Raw genomic sequence first — 25,694 nt, 5'->3', positions numbered from 1 at the left:
ATCAGAGACCTGGAGCAGCCAGCACCATCTCGTACACTATGTCTGAGGTTCTCTGATGGTGTGAACAGCCCCAACGACGAAGCTCCTTTCTTTTATGTTTGTTATGTTCAACTGTAGCTATATTAAAAACTCCTAATCATAAGTTTCAAGTCAGAGATCTTATTAATCACCACCCTGAGAATATTACAGTGATGAGCTGCCAAAGGCATGAGCAAATCACTAATTACCAGCTTTAAATGCTGCTCTTCAAAACTTGATTAGCTACAGATACACAGGTGATAATTCCTACTGTCTTCTTTATAGCGCATCCTCGCTATTATCCACTCTAGTCTGATTTAGGTTCTTATTAGAATTATGCTAATTAAGTAATCCCCCACACAGAATGCTTCATGATGGAGATGATTATGTGAGTTTAGAGGATGATTAGTATCACAAAGTGTACTATCAGCGTCAGAGAAACTGGTGAGGGACGTACACACAAAAAGAAGGAACTCCTCGTTGCTGCTGTACATCCTAACTGTGAAGTGACAAAAAGGAATGAAAAATAAGTGAAGGATTAATAACCTTAACTTTTTAAAAAACATAGTAAGAAAATGTAGATGATCAATTCAATCTGTCCTCTGAAGGGCTGAAATTACCCCTAGGAGCGAACCCATTTCAAGCATGTTACCAAGAGCAGAATTTGCCCCCTCTGAAAGCCAAGAATAGTCCTCATATACTCACCAGGCAGATGGTCCCACTGCCCTTCTCCACCATCCGCCCCATATCTGAACGCTCAGTGCATCTTTGGATGCGCTTATTCCATAATACAGGAAATAAAAAGGAGCCTTACACGAGCCTCTGCTCTCCCCAGGAGCCACATCACAGCAGTGTTACAGCAGCGGACAGTTGTGCTTCCATCTTGCACTCCCGTTCCGTTCTGGGGACGTGCTCAGACAAGCCCAAAGCTCCAGCCGCATCCCCAGCCAGCGCTCAGGACCCGTGTGCCGTCTTTGAAAGGGTTCCTGTCCACCCGTGCATGCAAGCCCTGAAGTGTGCATGTACTTTCGCTGTTGTCCAATGATGTTTTGTTCTCAGTTATTTCTCACAACCCACATTTAGATCCAAACAGTGCTGGATTAACCTGTTGGGAACATCCCTTCACTGCAGCCGAAGCATTTCAGTTCTTCCTTCAGGGGAAAAAAATGCACTTCCAACAACAATGAAACCAAATTAAGAAACAAACTCACCAAAAATGTGAGGGCTGCCAGGAATACCTTAGTTATCCACAGAGGTTAAAATTTTATTTTGATATAAAAATTAAATAGCAAAGGTTTTGGGTTTTTTTTACAGTGATAAATTAGAAATTTACAGTACATACATCAAAGTAGATATATTTTCTGTACACCCCAAAATAATCATCATCTATTTCCTTAAAATTCAGAAAAAGGAGCTAGCCTGCCTGTTTAACATAAGAGCTAAGCTTGTACCTCTCCAGCAGACGCTTCCGAAACCTGCCGTGAGAAGAGCACACGTGAGAAGGGAGCAGGGACTGCGCGAGGAAGGTAACTGCTGCAAAGTTTTTAGTTATATAACCGCAGCAACTGCACTTCCGAGACAGGATTAGTCACACATTTTTTGGCTTTAAATTCATAACAACGTTGAAATGAGAGAACATAGGAGTTGCAGATACCCACTCTTCGCAACCGCCAGGTTTTAGGCTATCTGCTGTGACTTCCCACTCACGCAGCCCTGAAGTGGAGCAAGGTAAATGCACGTGGATGAATACATTTAAGGAACGGTTTCAACACTACAACAGCTGATCTCACTTTGGGTTGGTACAGTGTCCCCCTGAACGCTTGGGAAAGATGTTCCTTCAGGAACAGCAGCTGGTGTCTCTCCCCAACCCACCTCCTCCCCCTAGTATTTCAGTCCCTCACACTCTTTACTGGAATATCCCCCCAGGTCCCTCATGGGGCTATGCAGTGCTGTCCTCATCCAACTCACTTCCAACATCTCAAATCACTGGGGACATCCGCCTGGGACGCTGTGGACTGTGACAGACGGAGATGCTGGGATCTGATAACAAGATACTACTTAACATTCACTTCTGTGTACATAACGCAGTTAAAAATGCCATTTATTCAATCAGTCAGGTCAAACGTGGGTCAGGTGGGCCAGAAGAGTATCCAAACTGCTTCAGAGTGAAGGACACTTGAGTGAACGCGACACCTCGGCACAGCCCAATGCTAGGTTACAAGACAAGGCTCCTACTATGTCCTCACCCCTTGAAAGCCAACATACAGCTGCCGGCTTTATACCCCTTGCTGCACCAGGAGAAAGATTGTACAACAGAGAAGCTCGGCCATTCTTCTACTTGCAGAACTCCTTGTCCACAGAAGAATAACCAGATCCAAACACAGCACTAATAGCAAGAGACTTTATGGAGAGGATGAAAAGGTTCAGCTGGTATGCGGTATTGGCCAAGACAATGCTTGTGCGTCTTGAGCAGAATGTGTCAAGTTGTCACTTGTTCTGCTGGAGAGGGAGCCCAACCGCAAAGACTGCAATTAGGGTTTGCTTGGGGTTTGGTTTTTTGTTGTTTTTTTTTTTTTTTTTTTAAAAAAAGTGCTCTAGCACATGTTTCAGCATTGACATTGAAACAATACATGCTTCTGGGACAGATTAGCGCTCATGGCGAGAGCTGGAGCAGGTTGTGGTTTGGGAAGCCCATGGGGCACCTGTGTGAAAAGCGAGCACTGTAATAAAGCAGTGCCTGTTCTTGGCTGCCCTCAAAGGTCGTGCGAGTCAGGGCACCAGGGGGATGCTCCACAGCTGACCAGGTTCCACACAAACAAATGAAGCAAAAGTTTAGGGCACACAGATAAAACTGAAGGTCCTTCAAAGGAATAGAACATCAGAACAGTGTTCTTTTAAGTACTTCTGGGCTATTTCTATTTGCGTCACCTTTCTTATTAGCCAAACAACCCACTGACACAAGGTTCAAGCTCCCCACAAGCACAAACCGATGCCTCCTCAAATAAAAGTATAAGAAACCTCAACAGCTGCTATGAAGCAACACTATTCACCAAGAAGTTGGATCTCTTCTCTTGGGATCCCTTTACAAAAACTGGAAATGTCTCGTCGTTCCTGAGAACTGAATGCCTGCTCACATTCTGCATGTAAATATAAGTTAAAAAAACCTCCATAGCTGTCAGCAAGCAATTGGAGCATCGTTGTGAGGCAGTCAGCTGTACTGCGACGTCATGGGCTGAGAATGTTCTTTTAATTGTAACTGACACACATAATTATACAACTGATCTGTGTGAACATGAGGTTGCCAAGGAACTTAACATTTCACTTCTCCCCAGACTGGCGTCTGCAGAGATACCATCGCACTGAATGAAATATATTAAGACTTAATTGCTTCATGCAATGGGTCTCCAGAGAGAGCCAGATAAGTTTACTTGGAGAAAATGGGCATTGTTTGAAGAGACCCTCAACTCATTTTTCTCTTTCCTGGAGGAATGAGCACTATAATGTAAGACTTTATTTAAATCTATTAAATGCAGCAGAATAAAGCAGTCCGCTGGAAAAAGCAGGAGCACCTGAAGGAACGGAGGCAGACGGATAACGATAATTGATGCAGAAGACCATACAGTGTCCCAGCTCCCACTGACTCCTCTACTTCTGACAATGGCCTTCAGTAAAGCTTTAAAAAAATTAGAAATATTCATAGAACCACAGAATAATTCAGGTGGGAAGGGACCTAGGGAGGTCCAAATTCCTACAAGGCAGAGTCAACCCTCAATTCAGACCAGGTTACAGACAAGAATGAGTCAAAATTATTATTAGACCATCAGATGACTTAATCATCCTCACTAATACCTCACTAAATCCTTCTCATCACGGGTAACTCTCAGACCTGGAAAAGTCCACTTGGTATTTGTTGGAGGACCTGATCCTTGGCTGACTTGTGCAGCATATGGGAGCAACAGAATTCCCCAGGGCATAAGGACACAACCCTCAGCAAGTGCTTCCTTCACGATGCTGAACTCGGAAAGACGACATCTCACTGAGGTTCTGGGTACTCCATCTTCTGATAACTGGACCCTAAGTCAGCCCAGCATTTGGCCCCAGACCGCCTTTCCTCCATCAGCTTAAGACAATGAAAAGAAAACAACATCCCACAGCCGTGGGCTACAGTCCCTCAGCTTCTAAAGACTTCAGTATATTGCATCCTGCTTTAAAAAAAAAAAAAAAAAAGGAAGATAACATGTTTGGATATTTCACAGCTTTTAAAGCCTCCCTAGGCTTTCCTATTTTGGGCAGCATGGTTTATGGCTATTGCATCTGCAGCATGATTTTTTTGCTGTTTATTCTTTAAGGCTTTTTCTTCCATCCCCCAGAGACAGGTTGTGTAACCGTCTCCCTACTCTACTCCCCACATTTACACAGCAATGCTTACACGTGGTCAGTCCTTCACGGGAGAGCAGTCAGACCATCGGGGTGTCATCCTTTTCTCATACCATGGTCTCGTTCCCTTTCCCAGGTTTCACCCAACCATCTGCTCTCTTCTCCCGTTTCACTTTCCCTGAGTTCACCAGTCTGTTGGAGCACTTCTGCCATGTGTGCAGAGTTTTGGCTGACCAGATCCACATACCTGATGTAATACCCACCAGGAGGGACATGAAGATTTTGAGCATCTCCACTGCCATATTGGAATCATCTGCCGAATAGCGGAAAATGGCCCAGTTGGAGATTTCGTAGAAATAACAGGCGATGACACACGTTGCTGGGACAGTGTACAGCACTGAGAAGACGCCGATTTTGACCATCAGCCTTTCCAGTTTGTCAGTTTTAGTTCCATCTTTTTGAAGATTAGACCTGATTTTAAATAAGGCCACGAGTCCCGCTGCAATGAATAAAGTCCCAATGACCAGGTAGGTAAAAAGCGGAGCGACAACAAAGCCTGTCAGCGCATCTAGGTTCTGGTTCCCAACATAGCACAGACCGGTGAGCTCGTCTGCGTCTACTAGTCTCATAATCAAAATAACGATGGTCTTCACCGCAGGGATAGCCCAGGCTGCAATATGGAAATAAGAACTGTGCATTTCTATAGCTTCATGGCCCCACTTCAGTCCTGCAGCCAGAAACCATGTCAATGTCAGAATAACCCACCAGATGGAGCTAGCCATCCCGAAAAAATACATCAGCAAGAAAATTATAGCACATCCTGTGTTCTTAAGACCTTCTTGGATAAGAACAGGTTCTGCTGCCTCTTCAAAATCACAGGATATCCTTTCCCGGCCCACAGTTAGCCTCACAATATAAGCAATGCTATAAATATTGTAGCACATGCTCAAAAATATGATTGGGCGCTCCGGGTAGGAAAATCTGGATGAATCAATCAGGAAGGTCAGGACTGTAAAGGCAGTTGAGATGAAGCAAAGACTGGCCCACACAGCCATCCAGATATCCGTGAATTCCTTAGCTGACCTGCTGTAGAGACCGGCGTCATAGCCACACTTCAGGACACAGTTCAAGCTTCTCTTCACCCAGATGTACTGATCCGAGTTAGATCCCATGCTGTGGCACTCTTCTCCAGGCTGCAAGGAGGTCTTGCTGTGAAGGGGAACCTCTTCATCCCCTGGGCCTTCCATGCACATGTGGTTGTGATCGTTCTGGGGTGGGAATTTGCTGCAGTTTAGGCTGTCCGGCCAGGCAAAGCCAAATTCTTTTAAAACGGGTTCACATCTCCTTTTGACAGAGAGGCACATGCCACCGCAGGGACCTATGGGGATGTTAATCTTCTCTGTGCACATCGGGACATACACCGAACAGAGGAAGAACTGGAAGAGAGAAGCAGAAATCACAAGTGCGTTAGGGGAAAATGAAACAGGTAATGTAACACTTTTTTTTTGTGCCTTTTTAGCAGTAATATTTGGTACTTTGCCTTAAAAAACAGGAAGCAACATAAACCAAATAAACCATGAAGAATAAAAACAAAGGAGAAAAAAAGACCAACCTAAAAATGTTGTCTTCTTTCAGTTCAAATATGGTCCAAAGCCAAAGCCTGAACATTTTACTCCCTAGATTAGCTCCATGTAAATTTAGCCCATCAGTTTCAATAAAGCCAGTGGGATTTAGCCAGATCTAAACCTCAAGGGTGCAATTTAGGAAAGCAAAAAAACAAATTGAAGCGGTTTAAACAAATACATATATTTGTTCTGGGCACTGCCTGGTTCTTGCAGCTAACAAACAAACAGAAGAAAAGGCATTTATTGAATTACTTCGGATCACGATCCTCCCAGAAGAATGTGTTTTTCTTTTACCATAAGGTCACAGACATATTTACAACCGTAGTGAAACGCTGCTGTTTTCTCGGCTTTTGAATAATCGCAAATCTGCGACGCGACAACATAAGCGGGATTGCGTGCTGATTCGGGAACTCTGCCCCAAGAAACAAGCTGGGTTTTGTTTGATGAAATCAATGCCCGTGGGGAGGACAAGGATCTTGTCGTTCGCCTGGGAAAGAAACTCCTGCGGTGAAACTCCGGAGGAGGTCCGGAGCAGGCAGCGGCTCCCAGAGCCAGCCCCGTTGGCTTCTCCTTTGAGATGGGCGCAGCACCTCGGCTGCAGCAGAAACGGAGGGCTGCGACCGGGCAGAGCCCCAGGAGCCCCGGCTTTCCCCGGCGGCTGGGCAGGGCAGGACCGCGCCGCTCCCCGCCGCCCGCAGCCGGGACAACCCGCTGGGCCACCCGCCGCCCTCCCGGGGCTGCGCTGCCCCGGCGCCCTCCGCACCGCCGCCCGGGATGAACCCTGCTCTCCCTGGGCAGCAGGAACTGCACTGCAAGGCGGCGGGACTTCGGGTTGGAATTTTTTTTTCCCGGACTGAGCCGAGGGCATAAGGATGGGGGGTGACAGCCGGTCCGGGCACTGCACAGCACCCTCCGCACACACACCCCACGCACAAAGGGGACCCCCGGGACCCCGACCCACCTGGAGCTGGCTGGAGCAGCCGTACTGGATGAGGGGGGTGAAGGTGGTGAGCTGCAGCTCCGCGTCCGCCTGCAGCTCGTGTCCCACCAGGTTGGGCATCTTGGTGACATTGTAGCCCAGGTTCTGGCACATGGCGATGCGGATGGCGTCGCAGCGCCGCTCCTCCTCGTCGCCGAAACCCCGCGCCCCGCCGAGCAGCCCCGCCAGCAGCACGGCCAGCAGCCGGGCGCGGCCGGCCGCCCCCCCGCCGCCCCCCGCCATGGCCCGAGCAGCGCCCCACCTGCCCCGGCTCCGGCCCCGGCTCCGGCCCCGGCCGCGCCGAGCCACACGGGCCGGCTCCAACGGGGAGGGGCTGGGGGCGGCCCCGCTATTAAAGAGCCTCGTCGAGAAACTGCCCAGGGGAGGGGCGGCACCTCCCCGCGCCCGCCCAGCGCCGCCGCCCCCGCCCCGGGGAGCCCGGCCCGCCCCAGCGCCCCGCCGCGCCTCCGGGGGAGAGGGGGGAATACCTGCGGCCTCCGCCCCGGCACCGAGGAGTCGCCCCCCGATCCCTGGGGGGCACCGAGCCGCGCCCCCGCCCCCGAGAAGCACTTCTCGTCCTGGCCGCATCCCGCCACCCCTCGCAAGGGCTCCCTGTCTTCTCCTCCCTGGGGACCCCCTACCTGCACCCCCCATCCTTGTCCCTCAGAAACACCCCGGGGCATCTTGTCCATGCCCCCTCTCCCCACAACAGGTACCCCCTTCCCTCCCTCCCGCATGCCTGGCGCCACTGGGAGACATCCCCCCCCATCCCCGGTGTGCCCACCGTGCCTCCCCAGCATGGGTGCTGGGACAGGGGGGTCCCCATGGCACCCAAGTCCAGCTCCCCAGGGAGAAGGTGGGCTGAGACCCCTGCACACATGTTAGGGCCCACTGTGCCCCAGCCCTGCCCTCACTTCTGGCCTGTCTTTCTTTGGCCAAGGGTGCTCAGCTTCCTCACAGCCAGGTTAAAAATGTCCAGGGTGGTTTTGTAAACTGCCGCCTTTTCTTCCCAACCAGTTAAGTTGCATCGCTGGGTTACCTCTGGGGTTTAGCGGTTTGTTTCTTCATTAGGACCAAGAAACCTGGAGGGTACTGCTAGGTACCTGCTGGCATTTGTATAAATCTCTGTAAAATAAACAAATGTGGATGAAGCATTCATGAATTTGGAGGGGAAAGGGCTGGATGATTAAGCAGACCTTTAACGTGCCAGCGGGAGGAGCGATTAACAGCAGACAAATGAGGCTCGTGTTTAAATTCTCTTGGTATTATTTACACCTGTAATAAAATCTGCTTGAGCTGCTGTGCTTTTAGCAAAAATGTCATCTATTAATGAATTGTTTGTAAAGCCCCGGTTAAATGACCTCTTACTGTGTGCGTACGGTGCGCGGCATGTGCGTGTGCCCCCGTGTGCATCTCCGGGCCTTTGCTTCTCCCTGACATCTCCCGGATGCATCGCTGGACTAAGACTAAGACTAAAGGACTAGGGCAGTGCTTAACAATGGCTCCTTTCCAGGCAGGAGATTGGAAATCACAGCAAACCCCACGCTATGGAGTGTCCTGTGCTCAGCCACTGCGGGTTTCCCCTCTGCGGCTCCATCGCTGTCGGGTTTGTTTCGCCTCCCAGATGCAGGAAACGTGTGTGTGAGCTGTACCGTGACACTGTAGGGACTCATGGGCTCTAAGTGTGCCTTCTTCTAGCAAGATGGATAGTGCTTTAATTAGGGTTTTGTGAGCACAGATATTTACATAGGTCTCATCACCATTAATACTTTACAGCTAGCGCCAATAAACAGTGCCTCTAAGCTCACAAAATCCAGACAAGGAATATTATCTGAACTTTTTAAACACACACAGGCAGACAGAGCTACAGTCCCAAGGTCAGGCAAGGAGTCTACGATGGAGTCAGCAGCTCAACCCCTATCTTGCAAGGCCCATATTTACTCCCAAGCGCTGCCGTCCGTAACCAGCAGCGCTCAGCTGCTAATCTGGGTGGACGATAATGCCGTGAACGCACACAGTGTGCTACACGTGTCCGCCGAGCTGTTCCCAGCCCCACCGAGTTTACTGTCCACATCAGACAAGCACAGGGAACGGGTGATGGGCACCCTCCATACACTCAAACACCCGAAAGCAGGAGGCAGAGCCTCCCACGGGAGAAGTTTTTTGGGTGTTTTTTTGTCCAAATTATGTAGGAAAGAAGACTGGAGGGAGGATCACGGTGACCTGAAAAGCTATGCATCTTTGTCTTCGTGTACGAAAACCCTTTTCATTTGCAGTCTGCTGCTGCACCGAAGCAGGGTTTGCTGCTGCCAGAGTAGGACCTTTGCCTAATTCCCATGAAAAAATTCACCTACTGCCTGTTCAGCAGTTAAAGAGCAAAACCTTCTGCCCCTGGACCCGGTCCTTGGAGTCAGTAAAGGGGCAGGGGGGTGTTTTAAAGTCACAGTGGACACAAGTATCTTTTGAGAAGAACTCTTCCCCCCTCAAAAAAAATCCCAACCCTACCGCTATTGCCTTTTCTTTGAGAACACAAAATAAACATTAGAAAGTGCTACACTGCTGTGTTTGCTTTGGAAAGTCTTTTAGATAACGGGAATTAGTTTTCAAAACAAGAGCGCTGGGAGAGGTGGTGGCAAATCATATGAGAAGTCAGAGTTGGAAGAAATGGTAATTACCCTGCTTTGAACCTTATACATATATTATCGGTGATTAAATGTCACCATGATAAGCATGTACATACTAGTTTCTTTAAACAGATGAAAGTAAGAAGCCTCCAGGATAGTGGGTTTCTGGATTGTTACGTCACCGGGCAGCGGGAGACGCTGGCCTGAATCCGGCACAGCACAGGCCACGTTCCTTCCTCGATTATTGCCTAACTTACAGCATTTTTTTTAATAAATCTGATTTCGATTTTGAGGTTGCCTTCGTTAAAGAATCAGAAGCCACCCCGATAATTATTATTTATCGTGGCCGCCAATAATTATATGAGGTTTCTAGTCTGAGTTATCTTCGGCTTCCAGCCACTGACTTTTGTTCTATCTTTACCAGCCAGGCTGAGAAGTCGTTACCGAGATTATCCCTGTAGGTGATGTCAGGCTGTGATTAAGTCACCCTTTGACCTTTTAGTAGTAAGCAAAATAGATTGAACTTCCTGAGTTTCTTACTGTAAGGCATCTTTTCCATTCTTTTAATCATTCTTTTGATTTTAAAGGAGCAAGATTTGACCCTGCTGTTTGAAAACCACTTTCAGCCCGAACCGTCCTTTACAGTCTCCATGGAAATGTCTGAATTAGTAGCCCAAGCACTCCTGGTCCCTTTAGAGTCAACTAGGATAGGGGGACACCTGCAGAAGGCAACTCATGTAATAGGAATTACATGAATATAAAATCCTACTTATAATTTATTCTTATCTCATTATTACTATTTCCCCTGCAAGTTTGTATGTGGGTTTTTGCATATTTATTAAACTGTGAACATTTTTTTACATCACAAAAATAGATAATGCTTACCAGCATCTCTCAGAGTCTTCCACTGTCTTGCAGGGTATCTGAGAAGGTTCGTAACTCTTCTCTGAACATTTTCAATGCATCAGCGTTTCCCTGAACTGTAGTAGTAGAACACAGCTCAGCTTTCCTGCAGGAGTGACACTAATGCCAAATGTGCAGGTAAAATCACCTCTTCATTCCTACACAAGATCACCCTGCTTAGACCTCCAAGGACACTTCCTACCGCATAGCATCACATGAGAGCCAGGACTGATGCCTTGTGGGCAGACCTAAGAAACCTTGGGCACCCTGTCGATTTTTTTTTTTTTTAAAAGTGGATATCACATTAGGATGTGATTATTTTAATGAAATATAGATGTCAACTTTTGGTCAGATTAATTTTATCCTATAAATACCTCTATCTCTCAGTTGACTGTAGAGGATGACTAGCCCAGAGGTGAAAGCTCACCAAGAGGTGTCTAACGCTGGATGAGAGCAGTCCTTGCATTCCTGCTGGTCTCCGGGACTCGGTGACAGAGGAGGTGATTGATACTGCCATCCCAGAGAGTTCTTTTAAAGTTCTTGGATACCAGTTATCTAAACATGCAGGTTTTTTAAAATGTGTAACTTCTAGAGCTGCTTTGGGACATTGAAATTGTAAGATTGGATTAATCACTATTAGTTATCTCAATCATGCAACTCATCTCATACATATTCTCCAATATACAATAAAAATATCCGTTGGACGCTTCTGTCACCTGCTTTGTCTACTGACAATTCTACAACTTCCATCAAGTAATGTACTAGTGCCATTAGTGACTTTCTCTATGTCTCAGTTTACATAAAACACTATTGTCTTTGACTGTCTGTCCATTAATTTTTTGGTTTTGCTTGTGTTATCACCTTCTTGTAATTCCTTTTGGATTTGTATTCATTCAAATCAATGTCTCCTTTCTACTGTTTGACATCTATGCTTTTCTTAAACTTAATTAACTTTATACTTTTTAAAATTTTATTAAAGATTTTTTTTTTATTTTTCCATCTATAAAGTTAGCCAAATATTTTCATCAAGGCAGATCACTTTATTCAGTGAAGTCTTTTCAGACATCTAGTAATATATTTTAAATTGATTCCTAATTACTATTCATATGCTTAATATTAATTCTCTCCCCTATTTACTTCTGTATTTTGTGAGGCTGACCCTTTTAAAGCAGGAAACACGTCTGTTCCTCAATTTGCATTTATCCTGTTGCATTTATCCATTGTAATCTGCATTTCAATTGCCCAGTAACGATCAGGAAAGAAATTATTTGTTTTGTCATGACACTTCAAGTGAACATGGCTCTACTTGACCTCAGGAAAAAACCCAGTGCAGTGAGCTGCGTATGTATTTGCGTGTATATATACATATGCAAATACACATACATATAGATATGTTTTAAATATATATAAAATATTCATATATAATACGAGTGGGAGTGCCAGAGTGCAAACCCAGCTGTGTGCACCAGGCAGTGCGCAGAGAGGTACTCTGATTCAACGGTGTGGGATCAACCAACATGGATCTCAGTGGGGCAGAATGTGTCCCAGACCTTAAAATAAAGTATATAGTATGTGCAAATTTACCTGCCATGGTGTGTTGCAGCTTCTGGACCTGATCCAGTGGCATTTGGCTCCTGATGGTCTCAGGATACTTTGTTTAGGTTGCTACCCTTGGTGTCTGCATGTGGGCCAGGACTCAGTACCAGCAGCGGAGTCTGGAGGGCAGGTCTCCCGACATGCTCTTCGTCTCTGTTTTCATGCAGACATGACTGTAACTTACTGTAATGTACTTTGGAGCAGCTAAGCTGTGACACGTAGATCCCATATCTGGATTCAGATGTGTAATTCCTCGCATGCCAACACGGGTCAATAGTTGCTCCATGACCCCTGAAAGTCAATATTTTGGTCTGCGCAGAGACCTCAGAATTTGGTTTTATAGCCTTGTAAACAGGAAATTTCAGTGCTACTTAATATGCATCATTTTGGCAAATCCTTTGCATTTAGATAGCATCAAAACATTTGACAACACAAGAGGGATTTTTCAGATGATGTGTGCGGTTAGAAATCCAGGAGGCACAGATGTATCACACACAACATTCGATGAGAGCCAAGCTGGCCCTAGCTTTCATGAGACGAAAGGTGCCCACATAAAGGTCACTTTATCTGTGTTAGTATTCTTTCACACAGCTATTTCTCTTTCTAAGCTTAAGAATAATTTTAATTCTTTTTTTTTTTTTTTTAAACAGTTTTCCCAAAGCCCCTTTCCTCAAATAATTCAGAGATCGATATATCTCCCCGGCCAGATTAGCAGAACAGATAAGAAGTTACGAGGCAAAGTCACTGTCAGGGTCCGGTGAGACAAAAACATTTGCACAGTGATTTTTTTTTTTCCCCAGAGTGTGGCTACATTTATAGAATGTTGTACTAAACTACAAACCCACCCAAAACAACCAGCCCTCCTCCCTTGCCTGATTTTACCAAACTTCTCAGGAAAGCTCTGCTGGAAAGATTCACTGTGCACAATTTCAAGAAAATCTCTTCCTTTTGGGAAAATTAGCAGACTGTGGTTTGAACATCAGACCCATGGTGGAGGGAAAATTCAGCCTGAATTTTGGAGTCAGTGCTGCTGCCTCCCAAAATGACTTTCGGTTTGAACTGCTACTTTTCTTTGCTTCTATAATGCTCAGAGATTCGCATTTTGGCTGAAATTTCCCACACTTGACCTTAGCCCAAGGGATTTTTTTTTTTTTTTTCTGGAAAATGATGAACAGTTTTCTTCTCAGAAAATTGTTCAGAGGCCTCTTTTTTTTTTTTTCTTTTATGCTCAGATAACTCCAAAACAGCTTGGTTTTATAACTTCAGATTTGGCATGTGCAGAGTGCAATCCTGAAGGAGGAATGCACTTTTTGTCTCGTTTGAAGAAATTTCGTTTCGCAACAGCAAATTAGCCCGAAAGTTTTGGAAATAATAGACCGATCATTCACAAGGCGTGATTTAACCATGGTAGAAAATGACAGGCTGAGTTCTCTGTCTCTGAGGGGTCACGAGTCTTGTTTTATAAATACGGCTTAGTTTCCTTTCTGCAGAGTCATCTTTCCCACTAAATCTTTCTGCGTCCTGTTTTGCTTTGACTCTATGGCAGCGTCGGAGGTTATTTCCCGTATATTTGCGCTCCATAAGCAACGTTGTCCTTGGCTCTCGGTGGCATTTTGCACGTTCTCTAAAGCAAATTTCACAGGACACGATTTAAGAAGGACCCTTTCTGCCTCACGTGGCATGCTGAGTTACTGCTCCTCGCTCACCCGGGTTGCACCCGGTCCTGGTCTTCACATCCAGTTGTCACCCACATCACACAAACTCGCTTATGGACACAGGGGACGGATTTTTTTGAAAGCATCCTATAGGGCTTTCTCCTCGAATGTGTTATGCAAGAAGTAAATACTAAGCTTTTAAACATTTTAATTAATTAATTTATTACCCAAGAAGTAAATACCAAGCTTTTAAACATGGAAGATAATAAATTAATTAAATTAAATGAAGTAAACTTTTAAATTTTGGAAATTAAGTTAGGCTGAGATATAAATCCCTTAAAATAGGAGCTGAGAAGGTGGATTTGCTGATGCTTTTTGGTTGGTTTGCACTGCTCCAGCGATACTGCGACGAGCTGGTTTAATCCATCAGTTAGTGCAGGCTTAAGGCTGTCCGGTGTCATTGGAGCAGCACAGGGCTGTCAAGCGTGCTGATGACCCCGGCCGCGAGTCTTAAAATGTACTATTTTTCCCCATTAAAAAGCTCACGTGAGCTGATATGCTGTGTTTAATTACATAACAGCAAGTATTGACTCGCAGGGCACGGCTGGGAAAAAAAAAATACAACCTTCTTTGTATTGTGTTAGGCAAGCGGTGGGTCATTCTGCTGGGAAAGAAATTCGACATCTGCCAGGAGGTGAAGTTCGCTGCATTCACACCGCTTTTGTAGCGCCTGCGAATTCACAAAGCGGGGGGACTGGAGACGACAGTGAAAGCCGTCCCCTTGCTGATAGGGACTGGTGGCACGACTCTCACCACGAGCCCCTTCGCGCCCTGGTAAAGCGGCTTTAAGTTACAGACACAGCTCCCTGCGGGTCCTCAGAGAATGGCGGAGAAGTTTAAATCAGCAGCAGCAGTACGTGGCTGGACTTCTCAGTTCACAGTGGCACTGTTCTTTACTTCGAGGCCACTGAAAATACAGTCACTGAGTGCTGATTCTTTCCAAATTCCAGTCTCCCCTGTTAGAAGAAAATTAGAAGAAAAAGTCTTCTAATTTTTTATTTAATTATTTATTTATTAATGGTTGTTTTCTCTTTAAATAATCACAGTATGCACTCAGTTTGGGAGCTGGTATCATTATTTCCTTTAAGGAGATGAGTTTTTGCTAATATATTTATACATACAGCATGGACGTAATTGCAAAAGATACCTGCTTTATTCTACCTCCTCTTCCTGTATGGTTTATCCCCTTTTCTCACACAGAGCGAGCTGCTCTTCCATTAACCATTTGTATGTAACATTCCTAGGTTTCCTTTTTCTCTACGTATTCCTATGTAGTTAAAGCAGTGCTACATTCATAGGAAGACAAACACATAAACCTCATTCCAGACAGTGAGAAGGACTGGTTTGGCAAGTCTTCAGCAAACAGGTTTCTTAATTTCTATCCAAGTTGGCAAATTAATCATATGGATTACTGTTACACAGACTAAAGGGCTTTCAAAATTAGCCTGAGCATAAATAACGTCGTTCGCTCTTGTCCAAAAAGCTTTGCTGCCATTTCACATTTACCTCGTGTTCCTTGTGTGCGTACAGGCGATTCCACGGAGTGCGACCCACCTTACCCTGTGTGTATATATGCTCTTCCTCTGACTCCCTGGCAGGGTAGGTCCGGGTACTAATTGTCAGAAAACCAACAAAATAAAATAAATAGTCCTGTGATGACGAGGAGGGGTGACGTGACCACAAAAGAAAACAGATCAGCTTAGATTGGCTCTAACTGTCAGGGAACCGCACCCTGATTCTTTTCGACCGTGCCGATCACGATGGTATTTTAGCACTGTACCAAGGTTTTGTTATCAATGGAACAAATGCGGAATTTTATTTTTATTATTACTGGATGAAGCATTTGAGTATGTGCTGATCTTTCATTCCTGAGCAGCGTAATTTATATTTGGAGGCTGATAATTCATCTAGTTCCCCATAGACATATAGAGGAACTTAGAAAATAACAAGAGTTTATGTGAATTCCATTTTTCTCAGGCATTTTTATTCCTCGGAGAGAGTTCCATGGGGCCAAATTACCGTGAAAACTAGATTACCATGATATTTCAGTTTCTTACGGTAAAAGTTCATGTCATTCATTACTGTTGACACTGTACACACATCCTTGGGGAACTATGAAAAATATAAAAATAAAACTCCTAAAAATGTGCATTAAAAAACATAAGAAAGTTTCCATTTAACCCAAATATTCCCCGAGCAGAACTAAAGCCAATTATTTCCCAAATATGAAAATTTCAGGCCACAGTTGGGCATAGTGCTGTATTGAGAGGTGAGGTTATTACTCAGTTTATGACATCAAATCACTCCAAATACATGAAGAAACCAGTTGGAAAGACGACCAGCATACAAACGTCTTTGCTCTGAACGCAAGGTGCAAAGCAAGGAAGAGTCAAGCTCCCAGTTTAGACCAAAGCCGCCGTATCTGCTGCTCCAGCGCAGCCAAAGCCTAGATGGATCCCTCCTCATTTTAACCTTGCAGGAAAGGCTCTCAAGGGTGCACTTTGCCACCACACCGAGCCCACTGCAATGGAGGACAACCACTGAAAAGGCCAGCGATGCTCTCCATGCTGCCCCAAACCTTGCCTCTCCTTCCTACGCAGCTGATGTAGGGCTTGTGCAGCCAAGGGTAAGTTTTTTTGGATAGGTTTTGCCATTGCTAGGTTGGTCTGCCATTGAGTCCTCTGTGGTCAAGGCAGACAGAGAAGGTACTCGAGAGTCCAGGTCACATCTAATGCGGCGGCACTGGAGATGCTCCACTCTCCCTTGACTATCAAAGGAGTTGTCTATCTCATTCCTTAGCTGCTCCAGGTAGTTGGGTGAAGTTAGGAGGAACTAACATAGGCTCAAGTGTAATAAGGTGGGGACTAAGAGAGAATTTATGCAAGAACCCTTGGGCAATGATGCGTAACCATAGGATGAAACCCCCTTGGTTTCAGCCTGACTAGAGGATCATTTAAACACCTTTATTGTAAGGCTCGCACATATGGTGTAATGCCATGCCGCTCCAGCCTCTGAATTATGAAGAGATAACTGGTCCCAACAACATGATTTCGGTAAGTAAAAAAGCCAGCATTTCAAAAGATCATTTGTTCAGCAGACACATGGGAAGAGAGAATTTTCAAAAGTCCTTCTAGAAAGTGGTTCTGGTAAGAGATGGCCCTGGGGTTTATTTTCTTCAGCTAAAACAAACCGAGATGCTGGATGTTAAATGACTTTTGTTTTGAGACGGTGAGCTTCTGTAAAACTGTGCATCTCTCTTTTTTTTTTTTGGATCCTCAATAATTATAGCTCCTCTGTACAGTGGTAAAAACTGTATACTCTTTCAACCTGGCCTATTTAGTTAACTTAAAATTTTGCTTCATGATCTGAAAATACGCTTTTCTGCACTGTATTTATGTAAAATCTTTCTCCCTAAACAGAGAAGGATGCAGTTCGGGGGGGATGCAAGCGCTGGGAGGAGGTATAATTTCTTGCATACGTTGTGATTTCCCATGTAAAGTCTACTAAAGTTCTGGTATGAGGGAACTTATTTAAAATATATCATTTGGGTTAATGCTGCTTCGTGGTGCTGAGACATAAATTGCACATCCATGGACATCAGGTCATTGACCATCCTTGGTGCCTTGTTTTTAGGGGCAGTATACTGTCCCAAACAGGGCTGTATCAGTTTTCCCCTGGGTTTTTGACTGAAGAGATGTATAAAACGTTACCATTACACCTCTTCTCCAAAAAAAAAAAAAAAAAAAAAAAGAAAAAAAGCCCCAAAATTCTTTTATTTTTTATAAATAGGATGTAGAAGGAAGGTGCTTTCCTGGTGTGGGAGGGGAATGTAAAATAATACCATGTCTGACCAGTTACCTCATCTCTATGCACATGCATATATGCACACCCATACCGAACGCTAGCCAACTCAGTAAGTTTTCTGCTCTGTCTTCAAAACCTTCTGATGCTAAAAACCACTATAAAAATATCAAGAGCAGCTTTCTGACAATGACATACATCAGGCTGCAAAATGACCTCTCCCAGGGAGTGGTGAAAACCCTATCGTTGATGTTACAAACACTAGTAACTCTTTACACATGATGTGCACAAAGCTGGACAAATATTAAATGATCTGCAAAACATCCTTGTGAGACGTGACTGCTCCGCAGAGGCACGGATGGGGTTTGGGGTGTAGGGCCCAAAAAGCAAACCTAATCCTAGTAAAGAATTTACACTCGGGTTCATCTCTTCTAGCCGGGAACTCACATACCAGGATAACCCCACGCAGCATTTACTTACAACTAGACAAAACACTGGAAGCTATTCTCTGCAGGACAATATTGGGAGGGCCAAAGAACTAACTACTTTAAAAAGGGTTTGGGTTTTTTTTTTTTTTTTTTTTTTTGAGGTGTCCAACCTGCACTGAAATCCGATGGGATCTGAGCATCTAACTCCCACAGGGTTCTCCAAGAATACTGACCTTAAAATGTTAGATTTTTATCTTGGCCGTGCCAGATGAGGGAAGTCTCTGCAGGAGACGTCTGTAAATGAGATCAGAACTCAACCATAAAAATGCTGACAAAGTCATCTGGAGCACACAGAGCTGTGCTCGGTGATGAGCATACCATTTCATTATTTTTGTTTTTATTACGTTTTTTTCCCCATGTGTTGGCTTTGGTTTATCTGCAGTTTTGATTTTGATTTGTATTTTATTATAATTTACTTTCATTTGCTAGTTCTCAGCCTATTTACAGAGAACAAAAGAATGCACAATGTAGAACAGTAGAATAATAGTGTTTATTTTCACAAGTTTGGACCGATCAAATAACTCACAAGTCCTAAAGTGGAACCATGCCTGAGGTAGGTTAGGTCGTCTCGAGTGTGGGGAAACAAACAGAAATATCCCATTCTTCACTATTGTTTATTATATTTACGCCACTTGGGAGTTTTAACAATACCACATATATAAAACATTTGTTCTTGCTTTCTGCGCTATTCAGAGTTTTCTCAAGGCTCTTTGGTGTTGGTTTTTTTTTTTTTTTTCCTAGGGACACTGCAATGTTGCTATGCTTTAGTGACTTTCTCAACTGATTTAGCAGAAATGTAAGAAACGGCCCCTAGGAATGAGCCAGGGGTCCTGAAAAAGAGGTTTTGTACTCTGAATGCTTCTATGTTTAAAAATGGTTCTTTTGAGAGTTTTAACTAGTTTGCTTCAACTTCTTTCCTTGATTCTTTTTCATGTACATTCAAAGCCTGGTCCAGCAGAGAAATCAAAAGCAGAGTCTGTTGTTACTATCAGTAACAGTCCCATCAAAACCACAACGGATTTTTTTACTGCCTTGATTTTTGTCAGGAGGTCCAGACGTGGATGCCTAAAGCCACATCCGCCTGTCTGAACCCGGTATTTCAAAAGCTAATAACAGTCATGGGCGCGTTGTTTCTTTCATTTGCAATTCGAAGCGCTTTCAAGACACCTTGCAGCGAAGGGGGGCTGCTCAGCCACCCTGCTGAAAATAAAGGCGAAGGGAGCAGCTTGCCTCAAAAAGCCTCCCCCAAGCCCTTCACCCCACTCACAGCTTTGGACACCCATAGTCCTGCTGAAGGATGATGTAGTTTATCAACCCAGCATTGCAGGATAACCTAAAATCACTGCCAGTCAGCTTGAAAATACGAACCTGCAGAACGCTGCTGCTCACGCTGCTGAATTCTCCTGCTGTAACGTCCAAGCGCTCGCAGCAGGAGCGATCAGAGTCCCGAGGCTGTTTCAACACGAGCATTTGAAAACTAAGTCGCTAAAATTCACTGTTCGTTATTCCTCTAGAGAAAAAAAATAATAAAAAAATCAGGCTTAAATTGAAAGCCTTTTCAAAAGTGCCGCGTTCCTAGAAACTAATGGTACTTCTCCAACGAGCTGTTGCTCGGTTGCTTTAGCGAACTACATTTCTCTCTGTGCTCTTAGCGGCCCAACTTCATGGACTGACAGTTTTATTACAGAAATTTTAAGTACGCTAAGAACTTCAAACAGATTAAAAATGTCTCCTTCTGAGTCTTTTCTTCAGTTCACAAAGCTATTCATGACTTTGAAAAAATTCCAGTTTGAAGCACAACAAATGTTGCAGTAACGACCTCAAATAAGATGAAAATGGGCGAAGAGGAGGGGCAAACCAAAAACTTTTTTACTTGAGGATTTCATCATTCATTCCTGCCTCCTTTTTCTCTCCTGCTATGCAAAAGATCCTTAACATCGATGCTGCTGAAGAAGAGCCAGCCACCGACTGCTGCTCCTGAGGGCAAATGGTAACGACTGGCTGCTTCTACCCTACTCAGGGCCAGACCTCTCTATAAAATATTTATCTCAGATCGGATTCAAAAGGCCCAAAAAAGAGCAAGAGAGTGAATTAGCAATCAGGTGGCATAGACAATAGAGGTCCAGAGCTCTACTTCACTTCTGGGACCTCTTTAGGAGTGAAGACCCATCTAATGCCGCCCCAGAGCCCCGGGCGTGCAGCGGAGTGCAAACCCAGCCTGCTGCACCCTCCTCACTCTGTGACGGAAAGGGGAACATCGCCTGCACGTCTGAAGGCTGCTGCCCCCACCTGGCCTACAAAAAGGAAAGAAGCTACGTGGGACAGGTCTTTCCTGACTGCTGAATTCCATAAACATCAAGACTGGAGGACAGTGGAGGAAAGACACGAGTTCCAGACACAGCACTGCAACTGTAGAGCACGGGGAGACGTACCCCTCAACAGCAAAATCTTTTCTGGTGGAAAAGTAGCGTATTCCATCCGGGTGGTGTAAAGGTGGGTCGCAGAGGTGTCAGTCCGATGGAGGCAGGGAACCAGCCTGTGGTATCTGGGCGAGGGACTTTCAAGCACAGGAGTACGCTGAGGTACCCGGGTGATGCAAGATGTGATTTGGCATTCCTTCCAGAACTACAGAAAGCACTTTCCTGGAAAGCGGGAAAGAAGCAGAGAAGCAGCAGGGTCACAGCTGCTCTTCTGGGCTGCTCTCGGGATGGTGTCGACACACACTGCCTCTTACTCCTTTCCTAGTGAACCCAGTGGCTTAATTTAGCCTTTAACGACCAATTCTGTCACCTGATTTAGAAGGAAGGAATCACTGTCTCCAGGAACAGCAGCACCAGAAGCTAAATACGGCTGAAGTACAATTCTACTGATGCCAGCAGCACAAATACGGCTCGGTATGTCATCTCTTCTTCGGCCTGCAGAATCAGCGTGGCGAACGTAAAGATTTTGTTTTCTTGATGCAATCCTTGGTACCTCTGTAAGAAAGACTGCAACATTTATGGCTGGAAACAATCCGGATTCGTATGAACTGGAGGATATTATTGTGCGTATTAAAATGTTCACGGGTATTATCCCACAGCCCATCCCATATTTACTTTGGAAATGATTACATCTGGAAAATGGGAAAACTTCCCGTTAATTCCTTTACCTTGAAATATCAGCAAACACAAGGGTATTTTGAGATTGTTCTAAAAAAAAAAATGAACCAGTAGCATTCGTGACTGTAAGCCAGAAGATAATCCCTCTTCAAATAACGCAAAAAGGGTTAAGTTTGAAATGTAAGTGGTTTTGGAGACAAGGGTGAAAGTAGTTCTTAAAGGGTCCTTTCCTTGGAGGAAAGTAAAACCAGCTCAATCAATGGGCATTCGCTCCCATTCCGTACAGCCATTCCGTGTATTAGTGATATATGTTACAAGCTTGTGGTTTATTTCTACAAAACTAATTCTATACCTTACCTACCGTTTGTCCCGGCTTTTGAGAAGCAACGGAGATGGGTGGAGCTGACTGATGCTCACGCTCACTGATGGCATGAAACTCCCAACCTCCTTTCGCAAAGGCCTCCAGCTCTCTTCTGAAATTTGCTCTCTTTTACAAATGTCCATATTCCGACAGCTCCCTGGAGAAGAGACAGCACAGCAACATCTCCAAGGCCCTATACAGTTTACTGAAGGAAGCGGCTGTCTGCGCGCACACGTCACCTCCACTGACCTGAGCAGAAGGATGAGTTTAATGCCTCGCTTTTTTAGCAGCAGAATATTTTTCTGTCTGGATTTCATAAACTTTATGATGGAGGCGTGAGACAAGCGCACAGATGGCAGGAGAACAAACCGACGGAGAAAAACAATGAGAGTGGAAGCATGGGAAAAGAAGGCCAATAAGTGAGTGTAAAAAACCCCTTCTGCTGGAAAGAACAGTTCTTATCGGACAAGAGAAGCTCCTTCCAGAAGTGAAGTTCAAACACAGAGAACTGCACGAGTAGCAGGGAAAAGCTGGATCACCTGTCGCAAGGGGGAAAACAAATACATGGAGGGGGAAAAAAAAAAAGCACACAAGTTGGAAAGCAGCATGAGGAGAGGGCAAAACATTAAATATCTTCCAAGTTAAAATGTTTCCAGATTGTTCCGATATTTAAAAATGTTTAGGAGGAAGATTTCTCCTGCAATGAGAAGTTCCCCGTTTGGCTTCTTTCCTCATTTTTTTTTTGTTTTCCTGTCTGATTTTATTCCAATAAGTTAAATGCTGCACCTCGGATTCCCAGCCGGACCACCTCGTGCCATTGATACCTGCTCGCTCTGGAGGCAGGCGGAATTCTTCACACCTCCAGCCACTCTCACGGCTGAGATGAGATACGGCATTTACTTCCAGACATCGGATTTGTCAGACACTGAAGATATTAGCAGAGAATGTTCTCAGGCTGTGAGACCCACTAAAACCTGGAACGGCAGGCTCTACTTTTCTTCATTCAGCAATTGCTGCTCAAGCTGATTCCCCAATATAACCAGTTATCACCTGCACAGGTAAACTGGAGGACTGCAGCACTGCCCACCAGCTACGGGCTCTTGCTAAAGACTCAGTCTGGCCCTGGACCCGTGCCGAAAGCCGTGCTTTGTTAATCCAGCTGCAAATGGGTACGTGGGCACCTGGAGCAGAGAATCTAAACGCAGTGAGATGCTCCCACATCGCTCCCGTCTGCGGCACGAGGCGCGGAGACCGGGATATCGTAGCTGCCTAATGAGGCTCATGCGCACATCTGACATTTTTGGCTGCCTAAACTTTTATTCAGACACGTTGACATATCTGATACTGCTACATTGATGAGGAGCAGGGAGTACGCCGAGCGTTCTCAACTCCCCCACCATCCACGCTGCTTAGCAATTAGCTCACTCCCTGGCTTTGGTTTTGGGACTGCTCTGAGAACATCTCTCCAAGGCACCTGGATATTACAAAGCAAGTCCCGAACAGCGTGCGCCACGTCACCTGGCCTTACGCCACGGGATTCATCACCGATGTTCGTTTAAGTAACATCATAGAGACAGCCTGCTCTTCCCAGTATACAGCCCCGTTCACGTGACAAGGAGACCTCCCGAAAACCCCAGGTACTTACGGGGGCAAAAATAAAGGTCCCAAATGCTTTTTTAATTCACGTGACTCCTTCCCTTTCCAAGACTATCTTGTCCCTGTTCCAATCAAGGGTAAGTTTCTCCCAGGACAGAGTAGCCTGGGCTGGCATCCAAGGCCAGCTGGGCTATCAGCAGTATTCCCATGCTGCTTTACCCCTCGGGCTTCTTCCCAGAACAGAGTACTGCAACCCCGTGGAAAAGGGCCTGGAGCAAGGTCAGGGCTGTGCCGCCTTCTCTGTCAGGGCATCGGCTGAGTCTTCCTCAGCTGGCCCAAAAGGGGAGATCCCAAAGCCTCCGCTTCTGAGCAGGCAGCTATTCAGTCAGATCAGGGTTGCAGTATCTTGTTGGGTCCTTCTTTATCGGTTTTCCCTTAACTTGCGCAGAACAAGTCCTACAAAATTAGAAGTTTGCAAAAACGTGTCTCAGAAGTGAGATTATTAGCTTGTGCAATTATTAATATTGTACGTGCCATAGCTCCCTGCCCACAAATACGAGGCAGCAAGCAAGCCTTAAGCCCAGAGTAGCAGCAAAGCCAAAACGTGCATGGAAGAGTGCCACAATCCATATCTTAGGCAATAATTGCTTTTTCTGCTCACAAGCAGTTCTTTAACAGAGTAATACAAAAAGGGCAAGCAAGGCACTGGGCCCAAGCCAAAGTCCAGACGAGGTCGCAGCAGGTTATCTTGCCAACGCGGCTCCCCTACGAGGGTCAGCACACTGCAACACTCGCTCCCTTAGTGAACCGCAGCTGCAGGGGAGCCGTACCTTAGCATTAAAGCTGAATTAACGTTATCTCTAGGGTCTTCTAGATTTTAAATACCGCCTGTCATAGCGTTCTGCCCAACACAGGGTTGGTCGGTCAAGCACGCTTGACTGAAATAGCATAATTGAACTATTTAGGCCAAAAATCTCCGGCTGCAGATTTGGTGGGAGCCTGCGAATAGTCTCACAGTGGCTCTGAGTTCTGTGACCTGACCAACTTTTACCCATCCGTGGGCTGCGAAATTTGAAATGCAAGTGTGCTCTTGTACCCATAGCAGGCTTCTTGGAAGGAATGGGAAAGGTTTTGGCAAAAGTAACGACAAATTTGCTCTATCTTGGTGGGAGTGGTACAGACCGGCCTCAGGTCTGACAAGGGAACTCTGCAGGCTGTGCAGGAAGAGAATTTGAGGCAGGCTGTAGGTGGAAGAATTTTTTGCTGTGGATCTGTTCCAAGTCTGTGTCTGACTGCAGGTTAGTCTGCTGATCTTCCTATTTGCCTCGGGACGTATCTCCCATCCAGGTCTTGAAATAACCTCTCCTGACTCGACCATTGTGCAGAAGGTACACAGTGTACTTGCTCCATCAGGACTGTTTGCAAACTCTTATTTAACGGAGACCTAACGTAAAATCCCCTGATCCTGACACACCCAGCCCATTTAGCCCCAAAATAATCAAAATTTCAAGCTGGAACCAGACGCCGGTTTTGCAACTGAACTATAACTGTGTCACCCGTCACTGCCTTCGTGGTCTTGTACAACTCCATCCCATCACCCCACCTCTTCTTTCCAAACCGGAGAGAATTAAGCTTCTTTGAAGCTTCTCCTCTGTCGCTCTCACCCCCTCGGTAACTCCAGCTGCCTTCCTCCCGCTCGGCCACACCGGGCGATGCGGAGCCCAAACCGCCCGTTGCACCCAAGGGGTGGCTGCACCGAGGCTTCAGCCACCAGCACAACCTCCCCGCAGACGTGCAGCCCCTCCCTCGGCTTCCCCGCCTGCTACTGCAGCGCTGGGAGCTGCAACCCGCCAGCTCCGTGCCCGGCAGCCGCTCACGGAGAGTCACGGGGGGGGGTTCGGGGCAGTTCCTCCCTACGCGCGTTACCTGCAGCCGCCCCCGGCCCGGGCTCAGCGGCGGGAGGGAGGCCGCGGGCGGGGCAGGCTCCCAGGGATGCCGGGAGTCCCGGCCGGGAGCGCGGCGCTGACCGGGCCGGGGGGGGGGGGGAGGTGGTGGTGGTGGGAACACGACGGGGACGGGACGCGACCCCCGACCCCCCACCCCCAGCCCACGTGCGGCGCGCGCCCCGCAGCACAGCTCGCGCCACCCCGCCCCCGCCGCTCCCCGCCCCCCGGCGGCCGCCGATTGGCTGCGGGGCTCACGCGAGCGGCGCGGAGGGCGGGAGGGGGGGGGAAGAGAGCGGCTGCCCGCGAGTAACCCCGCCGCCGCCAGCGCCCCGCGCGACCTTTCTCCTGCATCGGCGGTGACGCGGCGACCGCGCGCGCCCCCTCCTCGCGCGCGGCAAAGATGGCGGCGCTGAGCAAATCCATCCCCCACAGCTGCTACGAGATCGGGCACACCTGGCACCCGCGGTGCTCCTGGGCCGTCCTGCACGTCACGCAGGGGGCGCTGACCGAGTCCCTCCGCATCTACGGCACCCTCTACCTGGTGGGTCTGCGGGGGGGGCGTGAGGG

General features: G+C 46.5%; 2 protein-coding genes and 1 long non-coding RNA gene across 4 annotated transcripts in view; 1 reads left to right on the top strand and 2 right to left on the bottom strand.

Annotated features, from left to right (window-relative positions):
- Window positions 1-1,260: 1,260 nt before the first annotated feature.
- On the bottom strand, window positions 1,261-7,293 carry FZD4 (frizzled class receptor 4). Its single transcript, XM_054813452.1, has 2 exons — window positions 6,982-7,293; window positions 1,261-5,831 (listed from the first exon to the last, which is right to left on the bottom strand). The coding sequence occupies exons 1-2, from the start codon at window positions 7,240-7,242 to the stop codon at window positions 4,503-4,505; spliced, it is 1,590 nt and encodes a 529-aa protein (XP_054669427.1). The 5' UTR covers window positions 7,243-7,293; the 3' UTR covers window positions 1,261-4,502.
- Window positions 7,294-18,662: 11,369 nt separating this feature from the next.
- LOC129201776 (uncharacterized) lies at window positions 18,663-25,416 on the bottom strand. The gene is made up of 3 exons (XR_008575487.1): window positions 21,586-25,416; window positions 20,917-21,101; window positions 18,663-20,768 (listed from the first exon to the last, which is right to left on the bottom strand). It is a non-coding gene; the product is annotated as an uncharacterized LOC129201776 (long non-coding RNA).
- TMEM135 (transmembrane protein 135) overlaps window positions 25,399-25,694 on the top strand; it is a 187,208-nt gene continuing 186,912 nt past the window's right edge. The window contains exon 1 of one of the 2 annotated variants that reach the window (XM_054813467.1): window positions 25,399-25,668. In XM_054813467.1, the coding sequence (XP_054669442.1) occupies window positions 25,528-25,668 (141 nt within the window). In that variant the 5' untranslated portion in view covers window positions 25,399-25,527. The remainder of the gene's footprint in view (window positions 25,669-25,694) is intronic. The other variant, XM_054813476.1, reaches the window with a different exon arrangement.

The sequence above is a fragment of the Grus americana genome, chromosome 1 (assembly GCF_028858705.1).
Source record: "Grus americana isolate bGruAme1 chromosome 1, bGruAme1.mat, whole genome shotgun sequence".
NCBI classification, from domain to species: Eukaryota; Metazoa; Chordata; class Aves; order Gruiformes; family Gruidae; genus Grus; species Grus americana.
Note: the sequence above shows the minus strand (reverse complement) of the source record. Positions and strands in the feature narration are given on the sequence as shown.

Excerpts from the sequence above, each read along its gene's own strand:
- FZD4 (XM_054813452.1), bottom strand. The coding sequence starts at position 7,242 with ATGGCGGGGGGCGGCGGGGGGGCGGCCGGCCGCGCCCGGCTGCTGGCC. Across the intron at positions 5,832-6,981 it reads GCTGCTCCAGCCAGCTCCAG|TTCTTCCTCTGTTCGGTGTA; the intron begins GTGGGTCGGGGT and ends TCTCTCTTCCAG.